Consider the following 13,014-nt stretch of genomic DNA (forward strand, 5'->3'; position numbering starts at 1 on the left):
GACCAGCGGTGGTGTGTAATGTTTGGAGCTAACAAAGAAATATTACCAAGCACCTATTTTATTTTATCTATTTATTTTATTATGATGTCTAAATGTAGAAATACACAGCTGTGTTTTCAGCAGTTTTAGTGATACAAATGTTTATCCTCCTGCAGGTTATTATTGATACATCACCTGTTATTAGTTTTTAAAAACAAAGCTTTTTATAAGAATTGACCCACATGTCATGTTTGTGTTTCTAAAGAATCTCAAACAACCAACATTTTGCTGTTTATTGATTAGTCCCAAGTATGGGAGTCTGCTGCTGCCAGTATTAAAATGAACTTGTTCATTTAAACTGCTTTACTTTACTTTATTGTCATTGTCAAGAAACAACGAAATAATATACAAGCATCTACCAAACTGGCATAGCTACAGCATTGCAGGAGATAGAAAAGTTCAGTGGTGTACAGCACATAGGTCCAGTATACAAACTTTCTATAAAGAGTTGGTGACTTTTAATGTGTGGGGCTGGTAGGCATAGTTACAGCCACTTTTTGATATACAGCCACAGGTAGAATAGGTCTGACTAACTGTTAATCTTTAATCTCTATCATAGCTATGCTGCTATAGGCCTATGCTGCCGGGGGACACAAACATGATCCACCAAGCAGATCTACATGTTGAACTGCATCCGGCCCTCTGACAAACTCAATGTCTACTATCAACATCTGCCTCTTGTTCTTCTGTGTAGTGCTATTATAACTAACTTGAACAACATATCAGCTAAAAAACAAATACATACAATACAGAGTCTTCAGAATTCCAGTTATAACAACCCGTCATGTTTGTCCTTTGTAATGTATGATGTTTACTGCATGTATGTTTCTCTCTCTCTACCTCTCTAATTGAGCGCGTTAATGTCGCGTGGGGGCGCCGTCAGCTGCCACTCACGCTGAAATAAGAGGAAACTCCGATCGAGCATGCGCACAGGATCAGTGAGGCTGTGCGACAGATTGGTTGAAGTTGAAAGAAGTGGGACACGTTTTTATTTAGTATTTTGTCTCGTTAAGCCGCAATGGCGGGAACCGCGCTGAAGAGGCTGATGGCTGAGTATAAACGTAAGTGAACGGAGCCAGTCGTGTCGTAACACCGAGTCGAGCCGAGAGAACTTGAAATGTTAGCAAACAGGCTAAGCTAACAGTCTCGTGAGCTCCTGTAATCCTCCTGCACAAACTTACATGAAACAATTTGCTGCTTAATAGGTGTATTTGCTTCTCGACAGTGTTGCTTACGTAGTGAGACATAAATCATGAAGTTTGTTAAAAGGGAGAAATGTTTCTTAAATTCGGCATCATTTTCAGGTAGCGAGTTGCATAACAGATCGTATAAGCTGCTATTTATAGGTGTGCTTTAAGCCGAGAATCTGCACAAAATTTCGTTATGCTTGCATAATGACAATAAAGACTCTTGAAGCTGTCCGTGAAGCTTGTCGGTGCTCTCCAGAATGTTCTGGGGACTATAATGAGATATCTTGGATAGTAAGTGATCTCTTTCCGAAACTATGGTTATCAGGTTATCATGATAACGTACTTGTTCGTGTACGGAAAATGTTTACTTTATTCTGCTGTTAGCTTGTCGAAGTTGGCACGCGAGCTCTCTGTTAGCAGCTGTTAACCTGCCTGTGAAGCTTCTGCTGTAAGTATATTAGCGAAGATGTCAATGTTTACAGTCATTTTCCCGCTATATTTCTCTCCCTATTTAAACCAGAGACTTGGAATAACCGGGGCAACAGTATTAGCTACAGTCTCAGTATAAAAACGGTTTACCAGCATTTGTGTGTGTGTTTCAGAATTGACTCTAAATCCACCTGAAGGGATTGTTGCAGGTGAGACTCCCACACAATCATCAGTTTAACATGACCATACATTTGACGTGTGTTTCTTAGGAGTGAATTGTGATCAGCTAATGTGATGATTATTTTCTTCATTACCTGTAAAAGTCCAGTGGAATGTTTTCAAATTCTGTTTTGTCTGATCTGTAGTTTTAAAGATATTCAGTCTACTCTGATATAAACCAGAGACAATTCTCACAGTAGAGATACTGGAACTGGAGATTTGGGCTATTTTTGTGTGACAAATATTTGATTATTTGAAGATTAAAGATTAAAATCGTAGTTTGTACTACAGACTTTGGTCACATGATCAAACATAGTGTAAACAGTTCACTGCACTGATGCATCACTTAACACGTTATGACGAGTACTGGAAATCTGTTGTAAATGGAGCATAATCTGCCATGTGATTATCGGCAGACAACAGCCATCGTAGCCTGCCCTGCGTGGACAGTATTGCACATTTTTAGATTTTATGGAAGCCTGAGTATCATAGATAGATACTTTATTGATCCTGAGGGAAATTCAAGAGTCATTCATTAGTCCACTGTCTCATCAGCCTGCCGTCATTGGAAGGAGTGAAATTAAAGAACTTAATAAAAGTTTGTCCTTCTGTAATTGAGAGCTAAAGCACAGTTTTATGAAGACACAGTTGAAATGCCTGACTGGCAGGTTGGTGCCTGAGAAGTTATCCCAGTAATTCACCAGGAACTGTGTGTGAAAGAGGCAAATGCAAATAAAAAGATGGAGACAGGAGATGCGGCAGCTTTTTCAGTGGCACGGTAGATCTCAAAAATTCAGAAGAGTTGATGCAGTGGAAGGTGGACCCATAACTAGTGTGTGTTTTTTGTGCAGGTCCAGCCAATGAGGAGAACTTCTTTGAATGGGAGGCTCTCATCATGTAAGTACAGAGTGTCAGTTAAACAACACAGTTAATCAGTGAAAGACATGTTTCATTGAGTTTGAGATCATCACTGAATAAACAAACATGAGAAAGAGTCCATGATGAATCAGTGAGTGAATTTGCTGCTCAAAGATGAGAGGAATGAGGATGAGAGGAAGGCTCCTCCCTGTTTCAACATGACAAAAAGCAGCTCCTTCAAGAAGTGGTTTCCACTTGGGATGTGCATGATTGGTTGACCAGCCTTCTAAACGTTGTTGCTCTCGCTGTTTGACAGCAGAAACATGACTCTCTCGTTAAACTAATTATTGCTATTGTGTTAATGTCCATGTAAAGGGCAATGCCTGTAGGACACCACGATGTCCAGTAGGGGTCACCTTTGTGCTTTAGCTCAAATGCAGTACAGGTGGGACCTGTTTCCCAGGTGACAGGTGCTGCTGGACGGAGGAGGACAGATAGCTTTTGATGCTAAGCTAGGCTAACGTTGTGTTGTTGTGGTGAAATATTTGTCTGTATGGAGACTCATGGATGAGGTTTCTGGATTCATAAAACATGATGAAGAACATGAACAGCATTAATGACAACATCTACTGGACTTGAAACATGACACAGCATTAAATAACATGGAATGACTCACCACAGTAAGCGTTCAGTGTGAATGTTTTTAGATGTTTTTGAGCTTGTTTGAAGCAGCATGGTCAAATGTATTCGGTCGTTTGTCCTGCTGTCAACATTGTCAACGCTGTTGTCGTTATTGTTGCTAGTGTGCTCATTCACAGTGAAACAGACTACATTCCTGCTCAGTCTGATATCAGCACCAGCACATCCCATAATTACCTGGGACCATTACCAGGTGTAATGTCTTGTTGCACAGGTAATACAACACGACATGCTTCACAGAAGATTAGAAAAACCTGAAACGTCTTCCTGTGAACAGAGCAGCAGTTTGTAAACAAAACATGGATGGTCACTGTTATTCTGCAAGACAAATGATGTGACCTCAGCAGTTTTCTCCAGTGGTGAAACATCTCTTTGCTGTGCTTCAGAATTTAAATTTACTTTAAGTGTATATAAGTATTAAGTGTAATAGTGTTTTCATCCTTCCATTTTGATGTGCCTTCATATTAAGGCTGGACTGAGTAGACATGCTGGCAATTTTCCTGCTGCCTGAGCTGTAAAAGTTCTGTGGTTAAAAACAGAAACGCGCTGAGTGAATACATGATGGTGGCCATGAATCATGTGACTGTGACCTCTGTCACATCAGTACATGAACCTCAACATAAATGTCTGACTGTGGTCATGTCCTCCATCATGTTGTTTGATAATGCTGCTAGTTTGAGAGTAAGATAACGGGCTTGGTTTACAGTATTAACAACATATTGATTAACATCCAAATGTTAACATTCCACTTCACAAACAGACTTTATGTGCCTTAATGAAAGCTAAGGCGTGGTCGCTGTGGTGGAAAAGATTTGCTGTGTTTCCTGCCTTAACAGTTTCCTCATCAAGTTCAACAAACTGGCTGTGGATTCAGACGGGCAGCAGGTTACTGACGAAAATGTCACATTTATGACTGTGTTCAACAGCAGTCTGATAAATCAGTCCTGCTGCCTCTTTGTGGTTAATACTTTGTTTTAGTGTGATGTTACATTACTTAATACGGGAGTTGGCTCCGAATTTATTCATTAACAGAAATGAGAGCTCTGTTTGACACCATTTTTCAGTGATGACAGATGGTAGACCTCCGAGACTTTATCAGACTTGGTCTCAGACAGTGAGGTCTGTTCTGTTTTTGTTTCAGAGATTTGTTGGTAGGTAGGCTGATAACACACTCATGCCTGTTGCCTCAGATATGCAGAAAGCATGTGCTGATTGGTCATGCAGATAGCCAATGAGTGTGTGTGTACGTGTGTGGTTTAACTGATGGTGGAGGAGGTGAAGCAAAGTGGAGTCAGAAATAGGCAGCAGATAGATGATCAGCTCACAGGAACACTCTGATAGATAACGGGTGTGTTCAGATATTCAAACTTCTGAACTCTGATAATCTCCAAACAGCTCTGTGACACTCAACACATCGTGATGATAAAAATACACTTGAATCTGATAGGATCACTGATCCAGGACCAGCTCTGTAACGGGGTGTGTTGGCTGTGAGCACATGATGCAGCTCCACTGTTTGAATGTTAAGTGTCTTGGTGAGGTTCAACCATGAGCCTCCAGAACACTTTCAGCTCTCCCTGTTTGTGGAGAATTCTGCTCTGGAACCTCTTCAAGGTTCTGAAACCACCTGAAGGACTGTGAACATCTATTAGTCTCCCAGTAGAACTTCCCTAAGAATGACTGCAGTCTGCTCTGTGCCTGCTAGAACCTCCTGATGGACCTGCACTTGGACCAATGAAATCTAAATTATGTCTAGAACCACTTTAGTGACCACTAGAACTTTCAGAGGACCACCAGAGCTTCACAGTGGGCTTAGATGTGGCCTGCAGCTACATCACTCTATCCATGGCAACATCCTGTCTATGTCTCCAAAGCATCATGGGAACTGTGGTTGCAAAACAGAGAGAACGAATATCCCCCAAATAGAACTAAGACAAAAACATAATCCATCTGTGACACTGATCCAGTGGAAAATCCATTTGTAACAATTTATCATTATCAAGTTGTGCTGTAAATTTTTCTGGGTATTATTGAGGCTGTGAATGTGGGAGGATGTGGACCTGGCTGGCTCAGTTGAGGCCACAGTGTTTGATTTGTGTTGTGTGTCTGTGCTTCAGGGGTCCTCAGGACACGTGCTTTGAAGGGGGAGTGTTTCCTGCTGTCCTCAGCTTCCCCTCTGATTATCCCCTCAGTCCTCCGAAGATGAGGTTCACCTGTGACATGTTTCACCCCAACAGTAAGTCAACACTTCCTTTTTCTGTTTCTGAACTTTGTCTTTGTGAAGAACAGAAGAAGAAAAATTTCCGTACTACAAAGTACATAAGTGTGGGACAAACATTTCACAGTATACTGATTTAAGTTTGCAGTGATGTATTGATGTGTTTATGTCAACCAGCAGTGACTGGTTTACCAGAGCTGAAGAGGGAGTAACCATAGCGACAATGCAGGCTAATGCTAATGGGACTGTGGTGGAACTTTGTGTTTGTGTAGGTCCTCTCCCTGCCAGCAGGGAGGGACAGAAGTTCTAGACTGCAGGTTGAAGAAAAAGTCTGAGGTACTTGTACTGTAGCCAAGTACGTTTTTCATGCAGAAACTCAGAGTTTCACATTGTACCTTTACTCAACTACTTTCACCTGACAGCTTCAGTTACTTTACACATGAAGAGTTTATCAAATCTGATGTTTTGTTCTAGATTAAACTCCATTGGTTCATCCAGCACAGCTGAAGCCATCAGTCCATTAATCAATAACCGATCAGCTGTATTGATGATGTTCTCAGTGATTTGTTCTGTAAAAACATGCTGGATGTGAAGATTTGCTGCTTTTCCTCTGAATGATTTGAATCCTCCCCACGAATGTGTTGAGCTTTGGACTGTTGGTTGGACTAAACAGACACTGTGAAGGTGTATTACATGGCATATTTTACTGCACTGAGTACTTTTACATGTACTCATTGTACTAATATACTCTGACTGAAGCAATATGTAACACAGTATCTTTATAGTGTGGCGTAAGTACTTTTACTGAAGTAAATGGCATGAATATGTGGTATAGCAGTGAGTAAATAAAATAGTGGCAGATTCTGTTAAGTGTCTTTAATTAATTTAATTAATTTAAAGTGTCATTTTCTGAAGGTCATGGCATCGATAGAATTCATCATCTTGTTGTGGTTTGAGTTTGGATGGACTTCTCCATTGTGATGTCTCACTGCATCATGTGACTTCAGCCCATGGTCAGGTGACCTCTCAGTCACAACAGAAATGTGCTGAGACTGCGTGTTTGACTTTAAAGCTGTTATTGGACGTGTCGCAGCCTGCCGCACACACAGTTAGCACGCTGTCATTAGCTGTGATTAGTGGACTGCAGTCTGTATGATGTCACAGCAGAGAGACAGTCTAAGCACACTCCATACTGATTAGAGACACTGCTGCTGCCTGTTGTCATGATGATCAACACACACACACACACCAGCATGGCCTTGAGTTGAACTTCCTAGCGTAACTGATCCTCCATCAACAAACAGCAGCAGATAAAGATGAAACATGTGAAGAAGAAAACAGAGTGAAGTCTGATGTCAGTTTGTTTGGCTCCGCTTTGGTCAACTCGCTGGAGGCTCACATGACACGTGTCACCTGTCAGTGAGCTCCTCCATGACAGGAAGTCAGCAGGAAACGTTTATCAGCCTTGATAAAACACTGTCCACTGTCCCAATTCAGCAATAATCTCTGATCAGACACACAGATGTTCGGTCTTCTGTGAACGTGAAGCTACAGACAAAATGAGACAAGTTGAGAGATGAGATGGACTCAGTTGTCCGACAGATGGTCTTCACTTTGGGTGAAAGTATCTGAAAACTGTCTCGACTGTTAAAGAGCCATCTGAAGTCATTTAACAAGAAAGAGTCTCAACTCTGGGGAGGAGTGTGTTCATGTCACAAAGTGTGTTCACCGTCCACTCGGTTAACAAAAGTGTCTTGACTTTGACTGAAGTCTCACCCCTTGAAAGTGTTTTGATTTTTTTAACAAAAAAGTGTCAACTTTACACAAAAAGTTTGCAAACATTCAACAACAGGTTTTCTGGTTTTTAAAAGGTGACTTGGATTCACAAGCTGGTCGGATATGACAAAACAAACAAACTGACTCTTTCATCAGATTCTGATGCTAATCAGTGCTCCTCCTCCTCTTCATCCTCCCCCTGCAGTCTATCCGGACGGTCGGGTGTGTATCTCCATCCTCCACGCTCCAGGTGATGACCCGATGGGGTATGAGAGCAGTGCTGAGAGGTGGAGTCCAGTCCAGAGTGTGGAGAAGATCCTGCTCTCTGTCGTCAGCATGTTAGCAGGTACACTACAGCACACACTTCTTCTTTGTTTTTAAACATTCACCTCTGTTGGACAGGGACAGTGAAGAAGACAGAAGGCTGAGACAATTAAGGTTGCTGGCTGGAACTGAACCGGCGGCGAGGAGGTCCTTATGGAGCTCGACACAAACCCTTCCAGTTTAGACTTCATAGACTTCAACAAGACTTCATGAAGAGTTTTCAGACAAATGAATTCACTGAGGATTCAGAGATCCAAAACTGCATTCTGATGTCTTTTTCTCTCCTGCCTCCTTGTTTCCTCTCAGAGCCAAATGATGAAAGTGGAGCGAATGTCGACGCCTCTAAAATGTGGCGGGAGGACAGAGAGCAGTTTTACAAACTTGCACAGAAGATCGTACGCAAATCGCTGGGCCTTTAGAAATGATGTCATCACTGTGCAACGGCACCCAGCACTTTGTGTTTGTGTTTATTTCAGGAACCTTCCTCTTTCCTCCCCTGCTACCTTCTCAGCCAGAGCAGATTCGCAGCATTGATGGACGTCAGCTGAATGAAGGTCACCATGTAAACTAATACAACACACGCACAGAGTGCTCCTGAGATGGACAGATTGGTAAACTGATTGATGGACGATGTCATGTATTTGGATAAATACAGAATTCAAATTTAGTAGAAGTCAGCAGCAGAAGAAGATGTGTCATGTGGTCATTCTCACAATGACATCATCATGGACTTTTCACACCGACAGCAGTTAGCAAATCACGTGTTTGTTCTGACAGACCAGGTGGAGCAACTTCGTCATCATCATCACTGTTGTTTGACGGTCAATGATGCAGAAAAATGATCAATAAACAACAGTATTCAATAAATATTAAAAAGAAATAAAACAACAGCAGATATTTCCTATGAAGTTCAGGTGTGTCTACAGGCCACAGGAAGAGCAGTTGGTGCTTTCAGAGTAAAGGTCTGTTTGACAGAAGAATTAAACAGTGGTAAAACAAAGTCACATGGTCATTTCACTCCTTGTTAGAAAAAATCCGTCAGCGAAAAATAATTGATTCTTCTTCTACTCTTTGTCAACAGCGTTCTCTTCCTGAGTGACGTTTTTCCAGCTGAATGTTCGTGTTGTGGTCAATCGACCACATAATTGACTGAAAAGAGATCAGCTGATAGTGAAAAAATCTTCAGTTTTGGCTGCTGTCGGTCTGAAATCAGGTGAGCTGCCTGAGCAGGTGAGCAGAAGCTCTTCGTAGGTTCAGACTTCAAGCACTTTATCTCTTGTCTCCATCTGAGAGGAGCTGCTGCTGGTTTGAATGAAGCTCATTTGTTTGCTTCAAAGAAAATAAAGTGAGGACAGAATTCGAGACCTGTATGTTGTTAGTTTCTACTGAAACCAGAGGTGGAAAGTAATGCTGTACGATTACGGTACTTGAGTACAGTACGGAAGTGTCTCAAAGTCATACTGTGTACTTTATACTGCATGTCTACAAATATAAAATCAAATCAGCGAAATGGTTATGATTAAAATGCGCTCCGTTACATCACATTACACGTCATTTAGTAGATGCTTTTATCCAAAGTGACTTACAGAATAACACGTTTCAGTACAATAGAATTAGACTAACGCAATAAGAGCTAAAACATAATTAAAAGTGCTTAAGTACAAGAGCAGGAGAACATGAGAGAGTGAAGGGGTGTTAGAAGGTTGCTAGGAAAGAAGGTGCAGTTGGAAGAGATGAGTTTTCAGGTGCTTTTAAAAGGAGCTTGATGACAAACACTTTACTGCATCAGTCTTCAGGATGCTGTAAGACTGCATACGATTGTGTATAATGAGTACTTTGACACTTTATTTTTTGATGTTAATACATGTGTACTTTAACTTGAGTTTTTCACTTGTAACACTGTATTTCACTGTGGTATCAGTACTTCTACTGCAGTAACAGGTCTTGTACTTGGTCCCCCATCCTGGCATGTTGATTTTGTTTCAGTGCGTCCAGACACAAAACGTTCTGATCTGCGTGTTGAAAGTCTGAAATGTTAGATAAGATAGTCATTATTGTCACTGAACAGTCACGTGTTGTCCACGTGTGGAAACCTCTTCTATCAAACAGCAGCTGCGCTTCACTTGTCTGACACATCATAAAGTCTGGATGTGAGTTAAAACATGTACACATGTACATTATCTATAAAAAAATATTCACTCCCTTGGATGTTTTCCCCTTTTATTGCTCTTACTAATGGAATCGTATAGTCAATATAATTTGGCTTTTCTGACATAACGTCAAAGTGAAAACAGATTTCTACAAAGTACTGTTAATTAAAAATCTAAAATGTAATGTGCACACCTGAACACTGCAGCTCAAACTCTGTCAGGTAGCACAGGAATCAGGCATGATCAGCCAGTCCAGGCTTTGAGTTGACCAGTCCAGAACATTCACCTTGTTGTCTTTAAACCATTTTTGTGTAGCTTTTGCTGTCTGCTTCAGATCTTTTCTTGCTGGAAGATAAATCTCCCAAGTCATAGTTCTCTTGCAGACTGAATCAGATTGAACCTTATTCCAGCTGACCTTCGAATTTCCCACATGGCTTTGGGCGAACTCTAGTTGAAACTTAATGTGAGCTTTCTTCAGTAGTGGCTTTCACCCATAAAGCTTTGACTGGTGAAGGACCTGGTCAACAGATGTTGTATGCAGAGTTTCTCCCATCTCAGCTGCTGAAGCTTTTAACTCCTTCGGAGTAGTCACAGGTGTCTTGGTGGCCTCCCTCACTGGTCTCCTTGTACGGTTACTCAGTTTGTGAGGACAGCCTGCTGTAGGTAGATTTCCATGTGTCATATCCTTTCCATTTCGTAATGAAGGATTTAACTGAACTCCAGGGGATGTTCAGTAACTTGGAAGCTTTTTAGTATCCATCACCTGGCTTACACTTTTCAGTAACTTTTTCTTGAGTTGTTTACAGTATTCTTTTGTCTCCATGGTGTAATTGTAGCCAGGAATACTGAATAACCAGTCACATCCACAACAATAAGACTACTGACAGGTGAAGTGAATACTCATCAGTGTTCTGCTTGGAAACCTTTAGTTCTTGTTGCACCCACCTGAACACTGCAGCAGACCACCTGCACAAAAACTGTTGAGCATCGACTGACCTCCAAATTCCTCCATGGGATTGAGCATCAGCAGGATGTGCTGGAACAAGTCAGAGCTGTGCAGCCTCTATTTGTGATGATGTTTAATGCTTTTATTTTTTAGGAGTTCCTCATTGCAGATGTCAGTGGTTTGTTTTGTACTGGAGAACAAAACTCTGTTGAATGACCCTTCTAAGCTTCCGTTCTTTCAGGCTATCAGGAACCGCCGCTCATTGGTGAAACTAAATGATGGCAGCAGACTGAACTGTGAACGACTTCCTTTTTCACTGTCAAAATAATTTCTGTCAGAATTATTGGATTAACAGGCATGTTGTTCTCACAAAGCTGCTCTTCAGACTTCACAACAGAAGGCTGGTCTGGGGTCAGTCTGAACTGCATCACAGAGTGAACGTTAATGCGTTTGAAGCTGTTCAGTCTGACTCCAAGTTGACTGCAGAGGATCTCAGCCCACTGAAACTCTGTGAACAGATCCACAACCAGAGGTTACAGCAGTTGAATTATCATCATACTGGACTTTGTGAAGAAAGGAAGAAGACAGCAGACAGATGAAACTAGTATGTGAGTGAGGTGACGTGTGTGTGATTAGTGCAGCTTCCTGTCTCAACCTGCCTCCGACAATAACACACACACCATCAAAGAAACACCACCATCACTTACTGTCAGAGTGTGTGTGCTCAGACAGGCCATTAGTGCAGTTAAAGCAGTGTGTTTACAGAGATGCTGTTATTACTTGCTTCGTGTGTGTGTGTGTGTGTGTGTGTGTGTCATCAACTGTCGTATTAAAGTAGAACATAATGTCCAGGGACAAAGAATCACATGGAAATTTGTGATTCCACATTTGATGAAGAGATGTTTCTCATTGAAAACACTGTCTGAACTTTGAATAAAATTCATGAATTAATGAATGAATGACAATCAAAATAAAACTGAGATAGTGGTAAGGCTCCCATTCAGCATTAACAATCTGATAATAATGTGATGCTGACATTAACATTAGCTGCATGCTAATGCTAAGTTTGTAGCTACATTATGTCAAATTGTATTCTGAATTTTTCCACATAAAAACTCAGTTGCTAACAGGCTAAATTTTGCTAGCTAGAGAGCTAACCATATCAAGGTGAAATGTTGGCTTATTAGCTAACAAACTAGCAGTACAGTCCTGAGAGTCAGACATTTCAGATGGATCAACTGTGTGACTTCAGTCAAGAGTTGATCCATCTGCTCCATCTGCTCCATCTGCGCTTTGAATCAATGTGGAGCTCTAACCACCGCGGGGCCAAGACATCAGGGTCCACACAGGTTGTATGTGAGATTTGTGTTTTGGTTTTCCTTTTGAGGTTTTATCACAGCTCACCTGCTGGTTGGGGTGATTTTCCTTCACTTAGTGAGATGTTATCACCTCTCACCATCACATACTGCTCACATTCCTTTTTGACTGTTTTTTTTTTTTTTTAGCTCTTATCATCATAGAAACTTTGGTTTCAGACTCAGTTAAACTTTCTGATACACCTCCATCACTGTCTGTATTCAGCTGCTGAGAAACTCTGCATGTTAACTTCGTGCTTAGACATCCAGGCTCACCGGGGGCCTCATTTATAAAACAGGCTGATGATCAGTTTTGATCTTGAGTAGGACTTAAGCAAAAACCACTTATACGTAGTTATTTCTAAAACCTCACTTTTAAATGATCTGATCTCTAACAAGGGCGGCACGGTGGTGCAGTGGTTGGCACTGTCGCCTCATAGCAAGAGGGTTCCAAGTTCGAATCCCGGTCTGGGCCCTTCTATGTGGAGTTTGCATGTTCTCCCTGTGCCTGCGTGGGTTTTCTCCGGCTTCCTCCCACAATACCAAAAACATGCACATTAGGTTAATTGGCTACTCTACATTGCCCCCTAGGTGTGAGTGTGAGAGTGTGTGGTTGTCTGTCTTTGTGTGTTGGCCCTGTGATTGACTGGCGACCAGTCCAGGGTGAACCCCGCCTCTCGCCCGTAGTCAGCTGGGATAGGCTCCAGCTCCCCTGCAACCCTGACGGATAAGCGGTATAGAAAATGGATGGATGGATGGATGATCTCTAACAAACTGTTGATGTGAGCTCAGTGATTCCACTGCTGGGTTT

At 41.6% G+C, this 13,014-nt stretch overlaps 1 protein-coding gene across 1 annotated transcript; it reads left to right on the plus strand.

Annotated features, from left to right (window-relative positions):
- Positions 1-943: 943 nt before the first annotated feature.
- Positions 944-9,093, plus strand: ube2g2 (ubiquitin-conjugating enzyme E2G 2 (UBC7 homolog, yeast)). Its single transcript, XM_046404403.1, has 6 exons — positions 944-1,100; positions 1,832-1,867; positions 2,729-2,774; positions 5,552-5,670; positions 7,634-7,774; positions 8,059-9,093. Exons 1-6 carry the CDS (start codon positions 1,058-1,060, stop codon positions 8,169-8,171), a joined length of 498 nt encoding a protein of 165 aa, XP_046260359.1. The 5' UTR covers positions 944-1,057; the 3' UTR covers positions 8,172-9,093.
- The last annotated feature ends 3,921 nt before the right edge of the window (positions 9,094-13,014 follow it).

This window comes from Scatophagus argus, chromosome 11 (genome assembly GCF_020382885.2).
Source record: "Scatophagus argus isolate fScaArg1 chromosome 11, fScaArg1.pri, whole genome shotgun sequence".
Lineage (NCBI taxonomy): Eukaryota > Metazoa > Chordata > Actinopteri > Scatophagidae > Scatophagus > Scatophagus argus.